This window comes from Cebus imitator, unplaced genomic scaffold, assembly GCF_001604975.1.
Source record: "Cebus imitator isolate Cc_AM_T3 unplaced genomic scaffold, Cebus_imitator-1.0 Scaffold28, whole genome shotgun sequence".
Lineage (NCBI taxonomy): Eukaryota > Metazoa > Chordata > Mammalia > Primates > Cebidae > Cebus > Cebus imitator.
In genome coordinates, this window is record NW_016107343.1 from 1,553,768 (window position 1) to 1,579,513 (window position 25,746).

A 25,746-nucleotide genomic window follows, 5' to 3' on the forward strand; every position below is an offset into this window, starting at 1 on the left:
GAGGGGAGGGAGGAAGGAAAGAAGGAAGGAAGGAAGGAAGGGAAGGAAGGAAAGAAAGAGCGCTATTCAAATGCAAGACATTATTATTATGGCTGAATAATTTTTTTTTTAGACAGGGTCTCACTCTGTCACCCAGGCTGGAGTACAGTGGTATGATCACAACTCACTGCAGCCTCAACCTCCAAGGCTCAAATGCTCAAAAGATCCTCCCACATATCAGCCTCTTGAGTAGCTAAGACTGCAGGGGCCCACCATGACACCTGGCTAATGTTTGTTGTTTTCTTGTAGAGACCAGGTTTCACCATGTTGCCCAGGCTGGTCTCCAACTCCTAGGCTCAAGCAATCTGCTGGCTTCAGCCCCACAACGTGCTGGGATTACAGGTGTGATCCACCAGGCCTGGTCAAGTTTTCTTCCATAAAAAAGTTATTTAAATGGCATTTTTGGACGATACTTCTATTTTAGAATTGAAGTCACCCTACAATCATTTAGTTCAATCTCCATTTACCAATCAGAAAAGTGAGGGTTTGAAAAGCTGTACACAATTAAGCTGTCTCAGGAATCAGAAAGCCAAACCACCTCCCTAACAAACCTACCCAATATAACTGATTATCCTTACCTCACTCTCTATCCTAGATTTCAGCAGGTCAATGTCTTCAGATAGCTTATCCACCTGAGTAATCAGGTCCTGTGCACTCTGCATGCTAGGCAGGAATTCACTGTACTTCTTACTAATCATACTGCACACCTCACCCTATAATATAAAACAGAATTATCATAAAAGACAGTGAGGTGAGTAGAGAACTCTGATAAAAAATATATTCGTGTTCCACAAGGCATTTTCCATGTTAGAATCTTCTTGCCACACTGAGGGGGGGCCGGGCGCGGTGGCTCACGCCTGTAATCCAAGCACTTTGGAGGCCAAGGCAGGCGGATCACCTGAAGTCGGGAGTTCAAGACCAGCCTGACCAACATTGTGAAACTCCATCTTTATAAAAAATAATAATAAATAAAAAATAATAAAATTAAAAACACATTGAGGGGCCGGGAGCGGTGGCTCAGACCTGTAATCCCACCACTTTGGGAGGCTGAGGCGGTTGGATAACCTGAAGTCAGGAGTTCGAGGCCAGCCTGACCAACATGGTGAAACCCCATCTCTACTAACAATACAAAAATAAAAACAGCCAGGCGTGGTGGCGCGCACCTGTAATCCCAACTATTTGGGAGGCTAAGGCAGGAGAATCGCTTGAACCCGAGAGGCGGAGGTTACAGTGAGCCGAGATCACGCCATTGCACTCCAGCTTGGGCAACAGAGCAAGACTCCCTCTCAAAAATAAATAAACAAACAAATAAATAAATATAAAGACATATTGAGGGTTTGGAGTTTTTTGGTTTTTTTTTTTTAATGTCGTGGAGGAAAAAGGTGCAATCCCCCAGGCTATTTTATTTATCAACAAATCAAGGAGTGGGTGGAGGAAATACACTTACTGGTGGGGGAAGGGGAGGGGGAAGGTCCTGTCTCTTTTCTATTCCTCTCCTGCTCTCGCTCCCTAGCTTCCTCCGATCTTCCAGTTGCTCCTCCCGCTCTGCTGATCTCTTCAGCCTCCCTCTTCCCCCGGCATACCCCTCCCCAACGTAACCCCACTCCCCCGTGCCTCTCAGCCACCGCCTCTTCGTCCCCACAGTCCCAGGCCTCCTCAGTCCCCAACCCCAGAATGGGCTCCCCTCCAAGCTCCTTCCTCAATCCACAGCTCTAGGCCCTCCCACCCTCATTGAGCCCCCACACCTAGATCTCCCCGGCAGGCCCCAGTCTGCTGGTCCCCACTTTGTTAGCCCTTAGCCACCCACTCCTCTCGCCAGTCCCTTCACACTTGGACCTGGCGTCCCCTTCCAGACAGCTGACAGCTGCCCGGATCTCACCTTGATCTCCTCCACCCGCCGCGTCAGGCGGCTGATCCGGGTCCCCAAATCCTCCTTTTCCAGCCTCCCAGAGTGTGCCAAAACTTCTGTCACAAACGAGGCCATGGCCAAGACGGGAACCAACGCTGACTGGGTCACTCTCGTAGCCAGCGCGGCAGCTCCCGTCCCGCCGGCAGTCTTGACGCGCGGCCTGCCGGGAAACGGAGTCTCAAAGGCGTCAGACCGCCGCCTGGAAAACGAGGGGCGCACTACAACTCCCAGCAGGCACCGCGCCAATCCTGGGATGGGAGTTCCACGGTGTCCCGTAGTTGGCAAACTGTATGCAGACGCGTTTTCCTTCTTAGCTGTTTTCAAACAGTTTGTTGCTTCCCGCCCGTTTTTCACTGGAGGAAATTAAACGTTTTAAATAACCAGCACTAACTGAACCTTTCTAAACTTCAAAAGGCGTACCTGTAAAATTATCTAGCTGATAGAGCCAACGAGCCCATCCCGAGCTTTTTTCCTTAACTTTTATAGGGCCGCTGTGGCATCAGAATCTATGAATGGCGCCCTCTGGAGTTGTGTAACGAAGTGGCGTCACTACCTTATAAATAAAAGGTTGCCTATAATTACACTTACGTACATATATTATTACATCTACGTGATACATTACACATTTACGTTACCTACCTTACATATTTATATTACTTAGATATACATATTAGTCCTGTGTGAACTAGAACAAGATACTTAGTACTATCAGATTATAAATATGTAAATGTTTCAAAAGCTTTTTAAAATCTTTTATTTTAATGCATTGCATACAGAAGGATGTTCACAATATTCTATGTGTAGCATGATTCCTTTTTAAAAATGTAAGTCTAGCTGGGCGTGGTGGTTCACGCCTGTTTCTCAGTCCCCACCTTACAAGGAAATTAACTTTGAAACAACCGATCTGCTTTTCGTTCTTTGTTTCCCTTTCTTCAGCCTTTTTCTTTCTATAAAACCAACGTCCTCTGTTCAGCTCATGGAGACACTGATTCCACTTTATGGAATGAAGTGTTGTCGGATTCTAGAATCACGAATAAAGTGAATTAAGAACTTTAAATTTGTTGTAATTTTGTCTTTTGACAACAGTAATGAGAAATCTGAACTGAGAATCAAAGGAAGTGCTACTTTGAGGTTGAGGTTCTGGGATCTCCCTCCAGAAAACCTATCTATACATACCCACAAAACACAACTAACTACCTAAGCTCTTGCTTCTTCCTGAGCAGAGAGACTACTGGGTAAGGTGAAGACTGCTCCTCAAGGTCCAAGGAAAAGTCAGGGAAGAGCCAGAGTTAGACTGAGAAAGGACAAGAAAGACCGTGCAGTATGGACTGCGATGGCTACACACAGTGCATGTAGCAATGAATGAATACTTGAATTTAAAAAATGAAATTAATAAATGAATATGTTCTGTAATCCCTCATTAACCTCACCTTCTTCATAGTTCACATTTATCATGCCTGATTATGTCTCCCAATTCACAAATTTTCACAAATCATCAGGAAAAGGCAAGGAAATCAAGAGCAAAGTCTGGAAGGATTCCTCCTGGCCTAACATGGCTCACATACACACGACGTACCTGCATTCAGGAAGCAAATTAGCAAACGCATAATTCTGACAAAGGACAGTACAAGCAGACAGAGTTTCCAAGTTTGCACAGTATTTGCCACCACGTTGCTATAAAAGCAGCACAAGGTGCCTGCAATTTGAAAAAGCAACCCATTTGCTTCAAAATAGTACGCAAGGGAAGGGGTGGGTGCGGGTAGAAATGAAGCAAGTTTGGGATGAGTGGATAGTTTTTGAAGCGGAATGATGCAATATGGGATTTCTTTATACCATTCACTCTACCTTTGTATATGTTTGAAATTTTCTGTAATAAAACATAAAAGAAAAATGAGCACGTCAGATGATTCTTTGTGCCTCCCCGCAAACCCTCGCACCACTGACAATCACTGGTATACCAGATGGCTTAGGGTGTTGAGCCATCATTCAAAGTCAAGATCCTCCTTTCTCAGGAGATGTCTCTTCCTTTCAGGAACACCTTTGCTTTCACTTCATATCTACCCCACAGAGTGCAGTAGGTTAATATGTGAATAGGGAAACAGGGAAACACATGAGTCAGACATTCACGACTCCAACAGAACGTCTGCTTTCTTCTCTGTTTTGCCATAAAGACTAGAGCCTCACCCACATGCTGTATCACCAGTGTGCAGGGGCAGCTGCTGCCACCTGGGGACAAGAACATGAAATGTCCTCCTCTGAGCTGCCTGGCTCATGTTGGATCTGCTCTTTACCAGCTGGGGGACCTTGGCAAGTTACCTAACGTGTATCACACAGTGGCAGTGTGAAAATTAAATAAGAATAAAGTGTCTAGCAAAAAGTCTGGCATTTAGCCGTACTCAGTAAATGTAAATTATTTCCTGTCCTGTCAGAACCTGCTACTTGGCAGCAGCAACAAATAGGAATGGAAGCTGGTGTGATTATCATCTATTTATAGCTGCTGGCCCAGCAGCAAGGGGAGTCTGGGGAGGGAGCACCTCCCTCTGGGAATGTTCTGGGTCTGGGTAGGTTCCTTGGATTGGGGAATTTTTAATTATTTTGTAAAATTAACATTTGTGGGCTTTTTGTAATAAAAACATTAAGCGAGGCAAGACGCGGTGATTCACACCTGTAATCCTAGCACTTTGGGAGACCGAGGCAGGTGGATCACTAGGTCAGGAGTTCGAGACCAGCCAGACCAACATGGTGAAATCCCATCTCTACTAAAAATACAAAAGTTAGCCAGGCATGGTGGTGCGCACCTGTAATCCCAGCTACTCAGAAGGCTGAGGCAGGAGAATCGCTTGAACCCAGGAGGTAGAGGTTGCAGTAAGCCTAGATCGTACCACTGCACTCCAGCCTGGGTGACAGAGACTCTATCTCAAAAATAAAAACAAATAATAAAATAAAAATATTAAGTGATAAATTTATAAAATGTGTAAAATGCATGGGTATGCACAAATAAGGAAATAAAACCTGCGCATAATCCTATCACCAAACATACACACAGTTCTATATTTTTATTTATTTATTTATTGTTTTTTTTGAGATTGGGATCTCGCTCTGTCACCTAGGCTGGAGTATAGTGGCACCATCTCAGCTCACTGCAACCTCCACCTCCCGGGTTCAAGAGATTCTCCTACCTCAGCCTCCTAAGCAGCTTATACTACAGGCATGTGTCACCATGCCTGGCTAATTTTTTTTTATTTTGTTTTTAGTGGAGATAAGTTTTCATCATGTTTCCCAGGTTGATCTTGAACTCCTGGCTTCAAGTGATCCACCCTCCTCAGCCTCCCAAAGTGCTGGGATTACAGGCATAAGTACCGTGCCCGACCGTATTCTATATAATCTATGCACTGTTTGGTTATTTGCTTTTTTCACTAACAAGATATCAAAAATATTTTTCATATCATTAAAATTCTTTCTACAAAATCACTTTAAATGGCTGCCTTGTATTAACAAAACCTGACAATTCTTAACACTATTTCAGCGGACATTTTCATAAATCTTTGTATATATTTATGATACATTAGATAGATTCCTGGAGCTAAGGTGCTGAGTCAAAGTATGCATATGTTTAAAAGTATGAAACATAAAGTCATGTCGCCCTTCAAAAAGATCGTATCAACGTATATTCCAAGAACATCAATCATTCTTGTGATCTCAGAGCTAAGGAGTGATTTTAGTTTATGAATTTATTCAACAAATATGTATTGATGGCTCCCTCTATGGCTTTTTTGCCTGTCATGAGACCCTCCTCCAGACTCCACACCCACATCCGATATTGGACACACCCCCTAAACCCAAACATTGCCAATTCCTGGCACCTGCCTCAGCTGCTACTCAGAAAACTGAAACAAGAACCCTCTCCCAATGCGAAAGATCTTCCACTCAAGCCTCCCGAAAAGTAGTCTCTGCTAACCTGTCACTGACTCACTTGTGCTCTGCATCTGTGGTGGGAGTGACTATGGCCTGGAATTTTCGTGGGAAAGCCCAGCTCGGGGGGCTACTTCTCTCCCTCCTTGGCTGGATCTGCTCCTGTGTTACCACCGTCCTGCCCCAGTGGAAGACTCTTAATCTGGAACTGAACGAGATGGAGACCTGGATCATGGGGATTTGGGAGGTCTGCGTGGATCGAGAGGAAGTTGTCACTGTGTGCAAGGCCTTTGAATCTTTCTTGTCTCTGCCCCAGGAGCTCCAGGTAGCACGCATCCTCATGGTAACCTCCCATGGGCTGGGCCTACTCGGGCTTTTGCTCTCCGGCTTTGGGTCTGAATGTTTCCAGTTTCACAGGATCAGATGGGTATTCAAGAGGCGGCTTGGCCTCCTAGGAGGGACTTTGGAGGTATCAGCTTCAGCCACTACCCTCATTCCAGTCTCCTGGGTGGCCCATGCCACAATCCAAGACTTCTGGGATGACAGTATCCCTGACATCATACCTCGGTGGGAGTTTGGAGGTGCCCTCTACTTGGGCTGGGCTGCTGGTATTTTCCTGGCTCTTGGCGGGCTACTCCTCATCTTCTTGGCCTGTCTGGGAAAAGAAGATGTCCCTTCTCCCTTGGTGGCTGATCCCACGGTTCCCCCATCCTGGGCTCCAGTGGAGGAGTCAGATGGCTCCTTCCACCTCCTGCCAAGACCTAGGAACCTGGTCATCTAGGACTGGCTTCCTCCAAGGATCTCTGGAATAAAGGAATATCAGTAGAATCCTTTCTCACTCTAGATTTGTTTGCTTCATTTTGGGGGTGGTGGTCACCGTCCCACTTATCAAGGATGTGATTTGTCTTGATGATATGGCGATCCTCATTTCAGAATGAAAAATCAGGGCACAGTGTCTAACAAACATATGTTTCTGATTTGAGATTTATATAAAAAATGCTTTAAAATTTGTAACCTTAATTACATATTTGATTCTTTTATGACTAAGGAAAAATATATTATAAAATTGCAACCATCAGAGAAAATCTAGTGTGAAGAGGCACTTACCATTCTGTAAAGGTTTAAAAAAAAATTGAAGAAGGTGCCTTGGCAAAGGAAAATGAATTATTAGCCCAGAACAGCACCTTAGGATAGAAATCCTCTTTGTGTCCATTTTCAGCCTCAGGTGTGCAATTTGACAGACAGCTTCACAATACACCTTTGCTGTGTTATAGATTCTTAATATCCCAAAGGAGAGACATAGTCTTGTTTCTGCTACATCGTGAGGCTATGAGCAGTCTACTCTGTCTTCCCCACTTGAAGACTAACCACCAGCCTGAGTGAGTGGTAGGATGACCAACCCTCCTGGTTTGCCCAGGACAAGATACTTTCATGCTAAAACTAGGAAAGTCCCAAGCAAACTGGGACACAGTGATTACCTTAGAATGACTGTGCCTAAACACTGCCCAATGTGGGCATGTATGTGAAAGAAGTAGCTTCTCAGATATGTCTCTAGCCATATGCAAAATCACAGTATAAACCCCTTGAATTTTTGTTTCGTTGTGCTGTTTTCATTTTTGTTTTTGAGACAGGGTCTCACTATGTTGCAGGCTGGAATGTAGTGGCATGATCATGGCTCACTGCACCTCAAACTCTTAGGTTCAAGGGACCCTCCTGCTTCATCCTCCCAAGTAGTTGGGACTAGAGGCATAGGCACCAAGCTCAACTAATTTTTAAAATTTTTTGTAGAAGTGGGGTCTCACTATATTATTGCCCAGGTTGGTACCACACTTGTGGCCTCCCCTTAAATTTTAACCGCAGTGTCAGCAGACCTACCCAGGTTGTGGCTGCAAATCAAGTCCCTTCCATATCAATAACCTAAGTTCCTTTGCTTGCTCTGCCTGCAATGGCAGGCTCTCTCCTGACTACCCCACCTCAGGTCTTCCTCCAGCATTTTTACAGGTCCTCAAGGAGGAGCCTCCTGTTGCTCATAAACCTGTTGTCAGCTGCAATCATCCTGCAGCATCCACCTCCCTGCCACCTCTCCTCCACTCCTGTAATCAGTTCAAGAGTCACCATTGGCCCTGCCAGCAATTCCCTCAGGAGAGCAGCTAATGGGGATGGTTCCTAATGCCCCAAGTAGGTCACTTCTCCAGCTTCAGAGGCATGCTGGATTCCTTGCAGTACCGGGGACACTCCTCCCTCCCCAAGCTGGTACGGAGCTTTGTCAGCTCAGCTCTCATGATGCCTCTCACCACCTGATAAAATAGCCCCAATATCACAAGATAGTCATTGCTCAAGCAAGAATACATGCACTCTGACACAAGAGTATACAAATTTGCCACAGTAGCCCAGGACAGTTCCCTCCTTAGAAAATGACTATTTTATTTTTTTCTGAGTAAATGGAGTCTGCCCAGGTACTGCTCATCTTCTGCAACTCTTACCTTCTTACCCAGAGCAGATTTCTCTGGGAGTCAATTTCTTCAGAAAGCTCCTTTTCCTTTTATGCCTGTCCTTTTGTGTATGTCTTCTTGGCATGCACAAATCAAAATGATCCCTAGGTAAATACAGCTTTGAGTACAAAGTGCCAGTTTGCATCAGAGGTGTATTCTGGCTTTCTGTGTCTGGTAAGTCAGAAAACGGTTTCCAATGCCTGTTACATTAGCTACTCCTTCTCTATAAAGCTTCAAAGCTCTTTGGACCAAGTTTCAATCAGGGTGAGGCTCAATTATCTAAGTTTCTTAAACTTCCAGTATCTACATGAAAGAATTATTTCATTATTCATCCATCTGATCATTTATTCACTCCCTTAACAAATATTTATTGAGCACTGACCATGTGCTAGGGACCAGGATAAAATGATAAGACAAAATATAGCTCTGTCCCTCATTCAGGCAAATAAGGAATCTGCTGGGATTACAGGGGTGAGCCACCGAACCTGGCCAGGAAACAAATATTAATGTAAAATCACCCAAATAAATGTAAATAGTAACTTTGATAGCCTTTAAAAATTTGGAAAGGTGCATGGTTCTATAAGGTCATGCAATAGTTTAATCAACCTTTATGAATGTACAAGAGAAAAAAAATATATATATATATATATTAAAAAGATCATGCAATAGGAGGGATTTCACCTAGTTAGTGATTCATGGATCAGTACTCAAAAGGAAGAGATAGCTGGCGAAATGGTAAAGGGTGGGGAGCAGCTCCAGGTGAAGGGGGAGAGGAAGATGCATAAGGTGAAGCTGGAAAAGTAGGAAGAAGCCAGACCTTGTAGGCCTCAGTAAGGAACGTAGTCTCTATTCTCAGGACCATAGGAAGCCAAGCACATGGTCCGGGAACAGGAGCTTGGTTTCCAGTTGACTGCAGCAGTAACCTGCTCTCCCTTTTCTGATGACTTGTCTCTGTGAAATTTCCCTATCACATGGTTGTATTGGGCTTAAGCGTTTACAGAGCACTCCTACATATTTTGGTAGTTTTATTGAACATGTCTTGAAAATTAGTTTGGAAGAACAGATATTATTTGTTTTGCTACTGAGGAAAATGAGATTCTGAGAAGTTAGGTGGGATGCCCATGGTGAGTAATTAACTGAGTCAAGACTTGAAGCCAGGGTATGGCACCATGGCAGTCTTTCTCCACCTTATCCTATGGCCTTATGGGATGGGTTTCCTAGACAATTGACCAGACCAAAGGAAAAACTCTCACTGAAGGCCAGGTGTGGTGGCTCATGCCTGTAATTCCAGCACTTTGGGAGGCCAAGGCAGGCGGATCATGTGAAGTCAGGAGTTCAAGACCAGCCTGGCCAACATGGTGAAATCCCATCTCTACAAAAATACAAAAATTAGCTGGGCCTGATGGGGGGTACCTGTAATCCCAGCTACTTGGGCAGCTGAGGCAGGAGAATTGCTTAAACCCAGGAGGCAGAGGTTGCAGTGATCTGAGATCATGCCATTGCACTCAAGCCTGGGCAACAAGAACAAAACTTTGTCTCAAAAGAAAAAATACCTCTCACTGAAGTCGATGGAAAAACCAAAGACCTTCAAAGAAAACCCTCCTTTGTGCTTATGTTGAAGTTTAAACAGGTTCTTTGTTGCCAGGTGGCTCACCTGCTCTTGCTGGTGGCTTGCAGCCCTCACCCGAATCTCACATTTGCAGGTGCTGATGATATTTTTTCATCAGCAAGTGATTATGGCTTCCTCTGCAGAGAAATGGACACTAAAGATTTGTTAAGAAAATATTCTGTCTTGTGCTCGCTTCGGCAGCACATATACTAAAAAAAAGAAAATATTCTGTCTTCCCAACTGTTTTTATAAAGGACACAAAGGCATTTTTTTAAATGGGTGTGGGCAGAAACTCTTGATGACATACTGGCCATGTGGCCAACAGCATGTCCTTCCCTGAAAGGGAAGGTGATCTGCATTCTGGTGGGAATCCATATTTAAAGAGTCTGAGGAAGGAGATGCTGCTCACCTAAACTGCCACTGTTTTTAGTCACTTGCTTTGAAGGGGGAAATAATAAGAAATAAAAATAGAACTAATTAAATCATAGTTTCAACACAGCTTTTTCTCATAGGGTTCTGTGGCAAATTAGTCTCACATCAAAAACATTTCTTTATTGTGGTTACACGTGGAGAGGTGTGTAGTTGTATGTATCAGAAACAGAAACACTAATCAATCAATATTTCAAGTTAGAAGTGTTATTATAAAGTAGTAGAGGAAAATAACTCAGGAACTCACCAAATTTGATGCAGTTAGAGTTTTAGAACTTGGTGCTCTCTTCTCCATCAAACAGTCTTTGGGTTTGAAAGCTTCACTATTGTCAGTGAAGGCATTCTGGAAGGTCTCTATTAAAATACATGTGGGTAACCCTTCCGAGCTTCTGAATTAGCTCTAGGGAAAAGTCCTAAGGGCACCTGATTTGGGGATGGGAAAGAAGTCAGAGCGGTTTCATGGGCTTCTGGCCAGGAGATGCGTCCTCGCAGTCAGGATTAGGACAATAAGAAACTCAGGAAAATATTTGTTTGTAGTCCCTGGTCTCACAGGGAACTAAAAGAAGCTGTAGTTCCCTTTCTACTCCATCAATTGATTGATTTATTTTATTTAATCCAGTTGCTTTCCTCATGACCACATCTACATTTATAGGATGTGGAATGAACTTTTCTGTTGCCCAGAGTTTTGAATAAAGCCTCAAAGCCCTATTCTATAGATGATAGTGCTTTATATTCTAAAGAGAGGGGCTGCTAAGAAGTGTCCAAACAGGTTCACCTTCACTCTCAATAGCCTACAGGAGAGAAGCATCCAGACTCGTTAGGGGAGAATTCCTGGAAGGGAATTCATAACAGACTAGAGTATTATTATGTTCTCTATCCTTCCTAGCGAGGAATGGGATGGAGGTAGACTGCAAGAGAACCACTTGCAGATCCAAGTTGTTCCCAGGAGGGAAGACTGGAATCTGAGGCACCCCCTATCCCAACCCTGCTAAGCCACAGAAACTCTGTGGGCCCACTCCTGCTGCAACCAGAATGGAGCCCAAGAAAGCTCTTGGGAAAATCTAGGCAGAGGCCTAGAGGCGGGTGTGTGACCTCTACTGAAGCAGCCTGAAGGCAGGAGGCTTGTTGGATGGCGACAGCAGCAGCACCTGCACTTCTGCCTTTTACTAGAACAAGGTGGTAAACATCCTATACCCAAATGGGTGCTGGAGAAGGCAATCATGCTGATGTTCCAAAGCACCATTGGAAAGTATGAATGACTAGAGCAGAACCCAAGAGGAATGGTAAGGTGTCAGAAAGAAAACCCAAAGCCATCAAGGAAGGAATGGAGTATGAAGGTTTTCTACAGGGCTCTCTGAAGAGCCCATTAAATGCCCCATACAAGAGCTAGTAATTGGGTTCCGGTCATAATAAAGGACACTGAATCAAGAGAGTATCATAAATGCCAGTATTTTTTTAATTTTATTTTTTAATAAATAGAGGCAGGGTCTCACTGTGTTGCCCAGGTTGGTCCTGAACTCCTGGGCTCAAGTGATCTCCCACCTCAGCCTCCCACAGTGCTGGGATTTGGGGATGAGCCACTGCACCTAGACAATAACAGCTTTTTTAAGAAGTCAAAAAAGCCCTTTGCTTTTTTCTCCTATAAACTCTCCAGTCCCAGGCTCTGGAGGAACCAAATTGGGGATAAGCTGAAGGAATGGGGAAGGGAGAGTGAAAGAAATCCTATGTCTCCTTCCTTACTGCTGGCGTTGGAACCTCAGGTTGAGGCCTGAACTAAGGACAGGGGAGAAGCACTGAAACCAATGAATAAGAGTGAGTTTGGATTGAGACTAGTCTAGGCTCTTTCACACAGGAAAATAATTCTGTTTTCCTACTCATACATGACAATAAAGCTTTGAGATCTTTTTTAGATGCTGTCAAGGGCCAAGGAAGGGAAAGATCATTTTGAAAGTAATAGTGAAAACCAAAATAAAGCTGTTGATTCATTAAGCCCTATCAAGTTCAGGCCATTCAATAAGATGACTAAAGAAAAATATATCTAAAACAGGGTAAGAGTTAGATCTGGAATATTTTATTTTTTTAAGAGACAGGCTCTCTCTGTGTAGTCTAGGCTGGAATGCAGTCGTGTGATCATAGCTCACTGCAACCTTGAACCCCTGGGCTCAAGCGATCCTCCTGCCTCATCCTCTGGAGTAGCTCAAGCTACAAGCATGCACCATCTGCTCAGCGGAATCAGACCTGAACTACTGCAATTTTTAGATCAAGCATAAGCCCCTATCCCTTCAAAAACACTGTCTTCCAGTCACACTTGCTAATATGAATACATCCACTTGCCAGAGGCCCATAGCTCTCTGGATACCTCGACAATATACCCCAATCATTTAAAACCTACCTGTGGGCCCTATGCAGGTCAGGATAACCCTTAAAATTCTTACCCGGATGACTAATCCCTGTGAGAACTGCAACTGCATCTTTACACTGAGTCATTGCTATGTCTATTCTCTCCTTTAACCCTTAAAACACAGTCCCCAAGTAAATATTTTCATTTTATAGACCAGAAATAAAGGTTCAGCCAGTATTTGAACTCAGATCTGTCAGATTCCAATGTCAATATTCTTCCCATGGAACCACATCTTAGAAGACATACAGATTCAGTTGTGACTTCTAAATCAGGAAATATGTGGAACTGCTTAAGCTATGAATGAGCTCTGGCTATTCCATAAGCAGAGACAGTCAGGATGACTTTGCGGGGATTCTGCCCTGGCTGTTAAAATCTAAGTGCTAACTTGCGAAGATCATCTTCAGCATGCAGTGAAACATCTAGCCCATCACCAGGACTCTAGATAGAAAACCAACCATCCCTCCATGAATACTACTCATACCAGGACCAGCAAATATTTAATTTTGAGAGCTCACCATTGGCATTCCTGGGTATCACTTCTGTGCCAGCTTATCAATTCCAAGTCATCTAAATTCTACAGATGGTTTCTACCCTCTACTTATACTCAAAGTTAATATTCCTGCTTTTTAATTATCACAATTTCTTGTCCTGCTGGTATAGCAGGGACAACCCAGGCTTACCTTCTTTTGAAAAGGAAAGAGGCCAGGTTTGTGCCTTGTTGGACCCATTCCTTGAGCAGATTCTATTCTCCTGCCTATAAATGGTTAATCAGATAAGACAACAAGGAGACTGAGGGTCATCACAACTCGTCAACAACTTAATGGGCAATGCAGCAATCAAGGGTGTTGTTTTAGACAGAGTCTCACTCCGTCTTGGCTGGATTACAGTGGTATGATCTCAGCTCACTGCAACCTCCGCCTCCCGGATTCAAGCAATTCTCCTGCCTTAGCCTCCCAAGTACTGGGATTACAGGGGCCCACCACAACACCTGGCTAATTTTTGTATTTTTAGTGGAGACGGGGTTTCACTGTGATAGCCAGGCTGGTCTTGAACTCCTGACCTCAAGTTATCCACCCACCTCAGACTTCCAGAGTGATGTGATTATAGGCGTGAGCCACCACACTCAGTCAACGGTGCTAAAAGGAAGACATGGTAACATCCTTAAAATCTCTTCTCACCTATGCTTGTGTCCCTTTACTATATATATACACACGTGTGCACGTGCGCGCGTGCACACACACACACACATACACACCCCTCTCTTAAGCTAGTTCTATTCAGATTTATAAATTAATGTCAGTTAATTGTTTAACAACTTAAAAAGAAGGTAGAGAATTTTTTTTTAAGGCTCAGGAAAAAGTAATGATTAACTCAGAAGTTCAACTTATGAGAAAACCTTAAGGAACTGGTGGGTTTATGGTAATTAAGAGGCCAATTATGCAGAAAATGTTATATATATATATTTCTATATCTCCACCAGTCAAATTTAACATGAAGAATGTGCAGAAGATAAAAAATATTAATTTAAAAGGTATGTAACCTTTAAACTATCATTGAAGGAGGTTCTACAGACTTTTTACAAAACCGTAGAATTTAAAGTGTTGATGATAATGTAAAAGTCATGTTTTTAAAGTAGGTATAAAAGTTCTATAGGCCAGGCATGGCGGCTCATGCCTGTAGTCCCAGCTATTCAGGAGGTGAAATGGGAAGATCACTTGAGCCCAGGAGGTTGAGGCTATGATCATGCCACCGTACTCCAGCCTGAGTGACAGAGTGAGACGGTTTCAGAAAGGAAAAAAAAAAATATATATATATGAGTAAGTAGGTCTCATTTGTGACTGTATATCATAATTGCCTGTGATGCTTTTTAAACCACGAAAGCATTAATGGTCCAGTCCAAATCTAACAACTCACTATCTGTAGGGTGGAGTCCTTGGCAGCTGTATTTTTTAAAGTGACACAGATGATTCTGAATTGGAAGCAAGGTTAACAACCACTACTGAAGAGTTTATTAAAAATGCAGGAAAAAAAAAACTTGTAAAAGAGAAAAATGAACAAAGCAAATAATTATTTGAAAAGACTAATTAATAAACCCCTGAAAAGACTTATTGCAAAATTCTGAAATATCTAAAAAAATAAAAGATGCAAGTCACCCAGTATCAGTAACAAAAGACGGATGTCACTACATAGACCCTAATTAGAAATAAAAAGTCATGGCTGGGCGCGGTGGCTCACATCTGTAATCCTAGCACTTTGGGAGGCCGAGGTGGGTGCATCACCTGAGGTCAGGAGTTCAAGACCAGCCTGGCCATCACGGTGAACCCTCATCTTTAAAAAAAAATAAAAATAAAAAAATAAAAAATAATTAAAAAAAAAAAGTCACAAGATAAAATTATGAACTTCCTATAAATAAAATTTTAATTTTAGATAAAATGGACACACCTCTAATAATTTTCCAAAACTGATACAAAGAGGAAGCAACCAGAAAGATGTGAAAACTCCACATATCTGAAAGAAACAACATCTATAGTTAAAAGCATTCCCACAAACAACGACGGTAATTCCAGGCTAAAATGGCTTCAACAATGAATTCTTCCAAACATTAAGGAAGAAATAACCCTATTTTGCCCACACTCTTCCAGAGCACAGAAAACAAGAGACCACTTGCCAATGCATTCAATAAAGCCAGAATCATCTTGACACCAACACCTTCACAAGCACATCATGAGAAATGAAAATACAAGGCCAATCTGTCTTATGAATATTCAAGCAAAAATCCAGCTACATATAAAAATATCATCGTCAAATTTATTTATTCTGACAACGCATGGCTGGTTTAACATTGGAAATCAAGAAATGTAATTCACACATTAACAGAATAAAGAAAGAGACCTATGTAATCATTTTGATATACATAAAAGCATTTGATAAAATTCAAGCTTAGGCCAGGTGCAGTGGCTCATGCCTGTCATCCCAGCACTTTGGGAGGCTGAGGCGGGCAGATCACCTGAGGTCAGGAGTTCAAGACAAGCCTGGCCAACATGGTGAAACCCTTTCTCTACTAAAAATATAAAAAATTAGCCTAGCATGGTGGCAGACGCCTGTAATTCTAGCTACTTGGTAAGCTGAGGCAGGAGAATCGTTTGAGGCCAGGAGGTGGAGGTTGTAATGAGCTGAGATCGCACCACTGCACTCCAACCTGGGCAACAAGAGCCAAACTCCATCTCAAAAAAAAAAAAAATAAAAAAATAAAAAAAAAATTCAAGCTTAAAAAAAACTCAGCAAACTAGTAACAGAAGGAATTTTTTTTTTAACCTAATAAGTAGAATTTACAACAAATCTACAGCATACTTAATGATGAAATATTGAACCCCCCCACCAGATATTAGGGGACAAAGATGCCCACTTTTCATCATCTATATATTCAGCATTGTACCAAAGGTTCTAGTAAGTATAATCAAGCAAGAAAAATAAATAAAAATTGTAAGGGCCGGGCATGATGGCTCATGCCTGTAATCTTAGCACTTTGGGAGGCCGAGTTGGGTGGATCACCAGAGGTCAGGAATTCGGGACCAGCCTGACCAACATGGAGAATCCCTGTCTCTACTAAAAAATACAAAATTAGCTGGGCGTGGTGGCACATGCCATAATCCCAGCCACTAGGGAGGCTGAGGCAGGAGAATCGCTTCAACTTGGGAGGCAGAGGTTTCCGTGAGCCAAGATGGCGCCATTGCACTCCAGCCTGGGCAATAAGAGCGAAACTCCGTCTCAAAAAAAGAGAGTAAAAATTTGAAATGAAAATCAGCATTTCACAGATTACATAATTATGTATATAAAAATCTTCTGAAGTCTATAAACTTAGAATTAAACATCAATTCACTTCTAGATATGAGAAGAAACAAAAATGCAGTCTGAAAAATGAGATTTACCAGGAATGTCAAAACTTCAAAAACCCAGGAATAAATCTTTTGGAAGATGTGGAAGACCTTTATATAAAAATTAAGAAAAATCTTTAAAAAATTAGATATACCATGCAGATGTCAGTTTTTACCAAATTATCTCTAGTCATTGTAAACCTCATCAAAAATCCCTGGAGATTTGTGCCTTCATGTGTGAAACTAACAAACTGATCCTAAAATTTATACCAAAATGCAAAGGATCAGTAGCAAAGAGGCCAGGCTCAGTGGCTCATGCCTGTAATCCTAGCACTTTGGGAGGCCTAGCTGGGAGGATCACTTCAGCCCAGGAGTTCAAGACTAGCCTGGGCAACATAGTGAGACCCCCATCTCTACAAAAAATACAAAAATTAGCCAGGTGTTGTGGCAAGCTACTGTAGTTCCAGCTACTCAAGAGGCTGAGGTGGGATCACTTGAACCTGGAAGGTTGGGGCTGCAGTGAGCCATGATCACACCAGTGCACTCCAGCCTGGGCAACAGCGAGACCCTGTTCAAACAAACAAGAAATGAACAGGCAAGACTATCTTGAAGTACAAAACTGGAGGGAAGTTGTTTCACCAGAAAACAAGAAATAAAGGCTTGTTACAAAGCTACACTAATTAAGAAAGTGTGATGTTGGTACAAGCAGACAAATAGGATAATGGGACAGGTAAAAGATTCCAGAAACAGACCCCCGTGAACACACCTGATTTATGACAAAAGTAGCAGTGCAAGGCACTGGAAAATGGATGATGTCTTCAATAAACAGGGTTTGGTCAATCAGCTATTAAAGGTGAAACTTCTGGAAGGTAATGGAATATATTTATGACCCTGGGTAATAACTTCCTCAAGAGGACATGATATGCACTAATCATGAAAGAAAGGATGAATAAATTCAACTATATTAATATCAAAAACTTATTTTCTTCAAGACACCAAGAGTGAAAAGCCATGGAGTAAAAGAAGATACATGCAATGCATAAAACCAATAGGGCTCCATAACTAGAAGACATAAAGAACTACAAATCAACAGGTTAGAGACAAAAAAATCCAACAACAAAAATAAAAGACTGAAAGAGGTATTTTACAGAAAACAATGACCAAACGCCAGTAAGCATATAGAGATGCTCGGTGTTGTTAGTATGTAGAGAAGTGCAAATTGAAATCACAAGATTATCACTGCACACTTTCCTGAACAGATACAATTAAAACTACCAGCAAAACTAAATGTTGACAAGCATATGGAGCAACTGGAACTCATAAGCTGATGGTGGGATCAAACTGGTATAACCACTTTAGTTATATGACCCAGTAGTTTTACTTCTAGTTATACACCAACAGAAATGCATTCATGTGTGCATCAAAAGACATGTTCAATGAATGTTCTTAGTAGAATCGTGCATAACAGCCAAAAATGGGAAACTCAAAGGACAATACATGGTGAATATGGTCATACAATGAAATCCAATAAAAAGAGCAAGGACATGACTTCTGGCACAATTAATTCCCCTTCTATCCTACCAGTGCTACGTCCCCAGCACTCCATTCGATCCTTGTCTCTCATTCATTAAATTGTTTTGTCGTATGTTTTCTATCTCATACGTTGTTGAAGCAGATAGAGTAAAAATGAGTTAATATGTCTGCTAGTTCTTAAAGGAGCTAACAAATCCAAACAAAAGATGATTGCAATTCCAGTTACATTAATCTAAATCCAGTCTCAAGAGACTTTATGCTGAGGTGAAGTATCCTGCTCAAACTCTTAAATCATTTTGGGCAAAGGTCACATAGGCTTCTTACTCATATCCTTGTTCTTCTTAACACTTTAAAAAGGTAAAAAACAGGCCAGGTACAGTGGCTCATGTCTAGAATGCCAGCACTTTGGGGCAGGGGGATCACTTGAGCCCAGGAGTTTGAGACCAGCCTGGGCAACACAGCAAAACTCCATCTCTACTAAAAATACAAAAATTAGCAGGGCGTGATGGCACACACCTGTGGTCTTATTTTGGAGGTGAGGTGGAAGGATCCTTTGAATCCAGGAGGTGGAGGTTGCAGTGAGCTGAAATCGTGCCACTGCACTACAGCCTGGGGGATGGAGTGAGACCCTGTCTCAAAGAAAAAGAAAAAATTCTTAGTTTGTCAGCTGTANAAAAAAAACCACAGTCTGAGACCTTAGTTTGTGGAGCCCTATGGTTATACCTAAAGGCAGCCAGCTACTGTGAGGAATAAGAAACTATTAATAGTTCTCAGCACTCCCCCTTGTGGACTCAAATGACACAGACTACTCAGCACCACACACTCCAGATGTCCATCAGTTCCTTTCTTGGCCAACTGTGGATTCCCAATAGCTGACCAGGAAATAACTACTGTGAAGGCAGCACAAAACAAAATATTTTACACGACTACCAAGGACAGTTGAGCAGCTGTTAAAAGCACAAGCTATGAAGTCAGACACACCAAGGATGACCTTGGATAATCCATGCCCCCATCATCATCCCAGGGTTAAGTAAAATAGTGTTAAGTAAAATAATATAATTGGAGCACTGCACACAGGACTCAATATTGGCAGGAGATTAAAAAGTGAAAGGCAGAATACTGGGTGCTGTAGGGTTTTAAAAAAAAAGTGAAAGGCAATTGGTGATACATAGAATGCTGAACAGTAAAAGGTAATCGGTGGGTAAGAAAATGGATCAACTTCCCATGAAACAAATCTTTGCAATGAGCTTTACAACACTAAAGCACCTCCGAGCATCTGTAAAACATGACCGACCATTAATCAAAATAGTCTGACCTTTGAAAAACACAGGTTTGAACTGCATGAGTCCCCTTACACGTGGATTTTTTTCAACCAAATGCAGATTGAAAATAGAGTATTCGCAGGATGTGAAAACCCAAGCATATGGAGGGTCAACTTGTCCTATGCGTAGGTTCTGCAAGGCCTACTGCAGAATTTGAGTATGCAAGGGTTTTGGTATGCGCAATCTTGGAAGCAACTGCCGGTGTCTGCTGAGGGATGACTTTATAAGAAACTCCATTTTAAGAAAATTGCCATTTTTGCATTCTAAAATTTGACAAATTACAAAGTAGATAAGCTTACATGCAATGCAAATAGCCAATGAGATGAAAAGGTACTAGGTGCTGCTCAAGAGTTGACTGTTGCCTTTTATTTCAAATACTGGCACTTCAGTCCCCACCAAGTTTATCAATGCTTTAATCTGCTTTTTTGGTTTTAAAGAAGAAAAACTGGAACAAGACAAATAGCAAGTACGTCCATTTCCCAAATGGAAAATATATATTTAAATAAGGACCATACTGTACACCAAATGTAAAACAAAAACTTTTATTGCACATTTATAAAATCTGCATAGTTGTATCAAGTGTTCTTCCCTTTCATGATTCCTCGATTACTCTTTAAAAATTTGGTTAAAATACAATATCCAATCAGAAGCCTTTTAAAAATGATCAACGGGAAATATTTTTCTCTACATATACATATATATAGTTTTACGTATGTATGGTGCTTTCTTTCTTTCGCTTTATATTTTTTCTTTTTTTCTTTTTTTTTTTTTTTACAAATTACTTTTAAGGGCAAAAAAGAAGGCTGGGTGTGGTGGCTTGCCTGTAATCCCACCACTTTGGGAGGCTGAGGCAGGCAGATCACTTGAGGCCAGGAGTTCGAGATCAATCTGGCCAACATGGTGAAACCCTGTCTCTACTAAAAATACAAAAATTAGCCAGTTGTGGCACATGCCTGTAATCCCAGGTACTTGGGAGGCTATGTCACCAGAATCACTTGAGCCCAGGAGGCAGAGTTTGCAGTGAGCTAAGATGGTGCCACTGTACTCCAGCCTGGGCAACACAGTGAGACTATCTCGGGGGAGGGGGAAAAAAAAAAGAACAAAAAGGAGGCAGACCAAAATGGTCTTTGGAGCCAGTAGTAGCCTTAGACCATTTCTGACAATTTTCAGATATTAGAAAATTTTACCTAATTGCCTAACAACTATTAACGCATGATCTTTAGTCAAGTTACAAAATGCTGTTCTGACTGAAGTCCTTAATGATTTCCTTTCTTTCACTGAGGGCTGGGTATAAGGTTTTCTGGTTTATTTAAAGATGGAAAGAAAGGAGAGAGACAGGTCTTCTTTGACTTTTCAGCATCTTACTGCCATGTGACCTTACATTCTACCCACATGTAAAAGGGTCCATCAACAACCCATCTGTCATCTCCTGTCAAGAGCCAGGCAAGGTTTGTATTTCTAATCTCTTGTAGTGAAGAATTTTTAAATGTCATCTGTATTTGATAAAATAACTAGTAGCTGTTCATCTAGTTCAGGTTCTCATGAATCATTCTATTCTGCTGTCAAAAATATTTATGCCTGAAGGATAGTTTTAAAAGTGGCAAGGCTAAGCATTGTTCTAGGTACAAGGCATTTCAGGTCTTCTGGCATAATTCAACACCTTAATACACTGGTTTCCACCTTTTCTAGTGAAATAGCTTTTATGATTTTGTACCTAAAAAGTGCAATTTTATTTTCAATCCTTCTTTACACACCCAGCATCGTTGGGGTCTGAATTGGAATCTTATGTGCCCACCTAATCCTTTTCCCAAGGTGAGCACTGTGACAACGGACTTCTGTGCAAGGGGCAGGCAGCCAGAAACCAGAATGGGCCTTGAACACGTGGGAGCTTATTTCACTGTCACAGTTGAAACTCCTTGAATTGACTCCATGACAGCTGCAAATCGGCTACATAGGTCATAAGGAGAATTGGGTCGAATAGTTGGAGGCTCCTTCAAGACAATGATTTCTGCAGAAGGATCTAGAAGTCTGGGTAGAAACTCCCCCAGGCACAGCTGCAGATTTTCTGTGGAGGGAAAGCAGATGGTTACATATACAGCCCAATAGATCTCCGAGTAAAAGTGAACAAGCCTGGAAGGCCTTCTATTAGCCCCTTACCTAACTTCAGAGGTCAAAGCATTATGCTAGCCAGCTAATAATAAATGATGATTCCTTCAGGCAAACCAGGAGCAAATGCAAATACATCAAAGTTTTAGGTCACTGCTTTAGGCCACCTGATGTTGGCAAAATAACACTATATATTTACTTCATTATGAAAGGGTCTTCTAATCGTCTTTTTTCAATATGAGGAAGTAGATATGATACTCTGACATAGATATGATGGTAATACTTTCTTTCAAATGTTTACAACATGTCAATGTATACACATGGATTTAAGTAAAGCTACATATCATACATGGTCTAAATCAGGGGTATACAATCTTTTCGCTTCCCTGGGCCACACTGGAAGAATTGTCTTGGGACACACATAAACCTCACTAACACTAACAATAGCTGGTGAGTTTTTAAAAAAATTTGGCTGGGCATGGCAGCTCATGCCTGTAATCCTAGCATTTTGGGAGGCCACGGCAGGTGGCTCACGAAGGTCAGGAGTTCAAAACCAGCCTGGCCAACATAGTGAAACTTCTAATAAAAAATACAGAAAAGTTAGCTGGGCATGGTGGCGCATGCCTGTAGTCCCAGCTACTTGGGAGACTGAGGCAGGATAATTGCTTGAACTTGGAAGATGGAGGTTGTAGTGAGCCGAGATTGTGTCACTATACTCTTGCTTGGGCAACAGAGTGAGACTTCGTCTCAAAAAAAAAAAAAATCTCAGAATGTTTTATGAAAGTTTACAAATTTGTGTGGGCCTCAGGTTGGACAAGCTTGGACTAAATAAAAACTGAAGACAGTAAAGGAAAAGACATGGCAACTAGTCATTACAGAATTTGTTTTTGTTTTGTTTTTAAGAATTTTTAAACATTTTTTTAAATAAAATAAAGACGGGGTTTCACCATGTTGGTCAGGCTGGTCTTGAACTCCTGACCTCAGGTGATCCGCCCACCTTGGCCTCCAAAGTGCTTGGATTACAGGCATGAGCCACCACGCCCAGCCCAGAATTTGTTTGTTTTTTGAGATGGAGTCTTGCTCTGTTGCCAAGGCTGGAGTGCAGTGGTGTGATCTCGGCTCTCCACTACCTCCACCTCTAGGGTTCAAGTGATTCTCCTGCCTCAGCCTCCCAAGTAGCTAGGACTACAGGTGCCCACCACCATGTCCATTTAATGTTTGTATTTTTAGTAGAGATGGGGTTTCACTATATTGGCCAGGCTGGTCTCAAATTCCTGGCCTTGCGATCTGCCCACCTCGGCCTCCCAAAGTGCTGGGATTACAGGCATAAGCCACTGTGCCCAGCCCAGAATTTTTAAATAAATACTATCACCTTACACACTTGAACAAGTCAATAGAATTATCTTTTTTTTTTTTTTGGAGATAGGGCCTCACTCTGTTGCCCAAGCTGGAGTGCAACAGAAAGGTCTCAGGTCACTGTAGCCTCAAGCAATCGTCTCACCTTAGGCTCCTGAGGAACTAGGACTACAGGTGCATACTACTATACCCAGCTAATTTGTCATGTTTTGTAGAGACAGGGTCTCACTGTGCTGCCCAGGCTGGTCTCGAACTCATGGACTCAAGTGAGCCACCCACCTCAGCCTCCCAAAGTGCTGGGATTACAGGCATCAGCCACTGTGCCCAGCCCCATCAATGGAGTATCAGTGAGAAACTAACAAAGAGGATTTATATCAGAATATATAGCCATTTTCCAAGTCTACTGACCTCACCTAAAAACAATCAGCTTTAGGCTCCCTCCTCAAGATGCTTTAAACAACCAAGGATATTCCACTAATTAATTAACCTTGAAGTCATCATAGTTAATATAACTTCAAGCCACAGAAAAACTTAGTCAAGGCACCCTCCCATAACCATACTCTACATACGTAGATTGATTTTTTTATATTTTAATTGGAGTCTTGCTCCATGGCCCAGGATGGACTGCAAGGGTGCTATCTCAGCTCACTGCAACCTCCGCCCAAAGGGTTACGCAATTCTCCTGCCTCAACCTCCCAAGTCGCTGGGATTACAGGTGCCCACCACCACATCCGGCTAATTTTTATATTTTTAGTAGAGATGGGGTTTCACCTTGTTGGCCATGCTGGTCTTAAACTCCTGACCTCAGGTGATTCGCCCACCTCAGCCTCCCAAAGCTCTGGGATTACAGGAGTGAGCCACTGCACCCGGCCAGATTTTGATTTTTAAACTATAAAGGCATTTGTCTTTTGGCACATGAAAGGGTGGTGGTAGAAGTCTGACATTCCTCGAGAGCAGTGATGTTTTTCAAACCGGGCTTGTTGGTTGCCCATGGAGGTGATTTAGCAGTCATGGGGAAGCTAAAGGCAGATTAAAAGGGGCAGAGGCCCAGGCTCCCTTCCTTTGTTTCAATAAAACAGATCCACTTTTAACTTATTTATATGCTAGGAGGTTCCAATTCCTTAAAAAGGTTTGGCAACCAGTACTATCAAGTGAGAACATTGTAATTTCTAGAATTCTCAAAACCTTAGAACGTTATTAGCAAGAGCATATACCTGCAATATCTTGCCCAAGGTAAGAGCACCAATGGTTTCTCATGACTTCAATGGCATCCAGGTCATCCTTGGAGATGTCATTATTAATGATAAGGTGAATGCAGGGGATGATCAGCTCATTCATCACATTAATGCCCTCGGTTACAGAGTGATCATCATTTGTTTCAAAGAGAGAAGCTGCTTTGGCATTCAGCTCCTACAGTTAAAAGGTAGAATTAGGTGGGGAAAAGTATGAAAAAGATAAATATTTCTTTAATAACAATCTAAACAAGCAGTTCCCAAACTTTACTGCACATTAGATGCACTTAGGGATCTTTAAAAACTACTGATGTCTGGTTCCCAGTCCTGATATGCTGATTTAATTAGTATTCAGATGACCAGGACATTGGGATTTTACGAAAGCTCCCAAAGTGATTCTAATGCAGCAAAGTTTATGACGCAATGGCCTAAACTTGTAAGGCAAGGTCCTGCTTAACACCTGTTTCAACCAAAGACCAGTTAACTGGTTCTCTATCTCCTCCGAACACCAGAATCACCTGCAGAAGACAGACTGATGCCCAGCCCCTTCCTACGGATTCTGGTTTAATTGTCTAGGGAGAGGCCTGAGCTTCACGACTGTCTGAAAGCTCCCTATATGATTCTGATGCACACCAGGGGTTAGGATCCAATAATGGAAAGAGTCTAAATCCCTATTACTGCATTACTACAGAAGCTGGGTAGGATATTCAAAAATGTCAATCTATTTGGTAATTTAAAATATAAAAACATGGCTCTAATAAAATTCAGATCCATCAAAACAACAAGATCCCTTTTTCAGCTTCAAAGTGGCCCTGCCACACCTATAACTAATACAGTTGTCAACTTGTAAATCAGAAAATAAAGCTATTGCATGTATGTCATGACCTAATCTCACCCATTCAGTATGCACAAGGCCAAGGCAGTAGTAGAAATATTGGCTTGTCTTCTGTGAAGGGCAAATTTGCTGGGTATAGGGGAAAATACACACAAGCACAAAATCTGAAAGCAGGCTACCCCTTTACAGTTCTCTGAAGGACAAGCATCATATAAACCCCTGGGGAGGCAAGGGGATATAGGTCTGCCTTTCCATGTGGCTATACAGCACAAATCAGGCCAGGAGAGAGTTAGTCTTCACTAGTATGACGATGATGTTACCAGAACAGCAGGACCAATTCTTATGGTTCCTACTTTTCTTAAAAAAAAAAAAAAAAAAAAAAAAAAAAAAAAAAAAAAAAAAATGAAGTGTCTTAGAAGTCACTAAAACTTTCATCTACCAGCTTAAAAGTGAACACGGAAAAAATACTGCATTCCTTCCACACATATTTATTACGTGCTTCCTACATGACAGTCACAGAGGAAATGGCTGAGTGAGAAAAGTATCTGTGCTCAAGGTACCTGGTAGGAAAGCAATGTGATAAAATCTATAATGCTGGTATACATGAAGGGCACACAGAGGGATGACTAATTCTCATCTTAACTTCTATCAGTTATCATTGAAGACCAACGGCATTCACTAAAAGTAACTTAAAAA

At 42.0% G+C, this 25,746-nt stretch overlaps 3 protein-coding genes across 4 annotated transcripts in view; 1 reads left to right on the top strand and 2 right to left on the bottom strand.

Annotated features, from left to right (window-relative positions):
• Positions 1-2,163, bottom strand: part of ZW10 (zw10 kinetochore protein) — a 38,607-nt gene extending 36,444 nt beyond the window's left edge. The window contains exons 1-2 of one of the 2 annotated variants that reach the window (XM_017523301.2): positions 1,919-2,163; positions 618-752 (exon numbers count right to left, since the gene is read on the bottom strand). In XM_017523301.2, the coding sequence (XP_017378790.1) occupies positions 618-752; positions 1,919-2,023 (240 nt within the window). In that variant the 5' untranslated portion in view covers positions 2,024-2,163. The remainder of the gene's footprint in view (positions 1-617; positions 753-1,918) is intronic. The other variant, XM_017523302.2, reaches the window with a different exon arrangement.
• A 3,728-nt stretch (positions 2,164-5,891) lies between these two features.
• CLDN25 (claudin 25) lies at positions 5,892-6,641 on the top strand. Its single transcript, XM_017523303.2, has one exon. The coding sequence runs from the start codon at positions 5,952-5,954 to the stop codon at positions 6,639-6,641; it is 690 nt and encodes a 229-aa protein (XP_017378792.1). The 5' UTR covers positions 5,892-5,951.
• A 14,591-nt stretch (positions 6,642-21,232) lies between these two features.
• Positions 21,233-25,746, bottom strand: part of USP28 (ubiquitin specific peptidase 28) — a 78,537-nt gene continuing 74,023 nt past the window's right edge. The window contains exons 25-26 of the mRNA XM_037736778.1: positions 24,198-24,393; positions 21,233-21,586 (exon numbers count right to left, since the gene is read on the bottom strand). Of these exons, the coding sequence (XP_037592706.1) occupies positions 21,411-21,586; positions 24,198-24,393 (372 nt within the window). The 3' untranslated portion in view covers positions 21,233-21,410. The remainder of the gene's footprint in view (positions 21,587-24,197; positions 24,394-25,746) is intronic.

What these genes read in the sequence shown, in the direction of transcription:
- CLDN25 (XM_017523303.2), top strand. Translation starts at nt 5,952, where the DNA reads ATGGCCTGGAATTTTCGTGGGAAAGCCCAGCTCGGGGGGCTACTTCTC.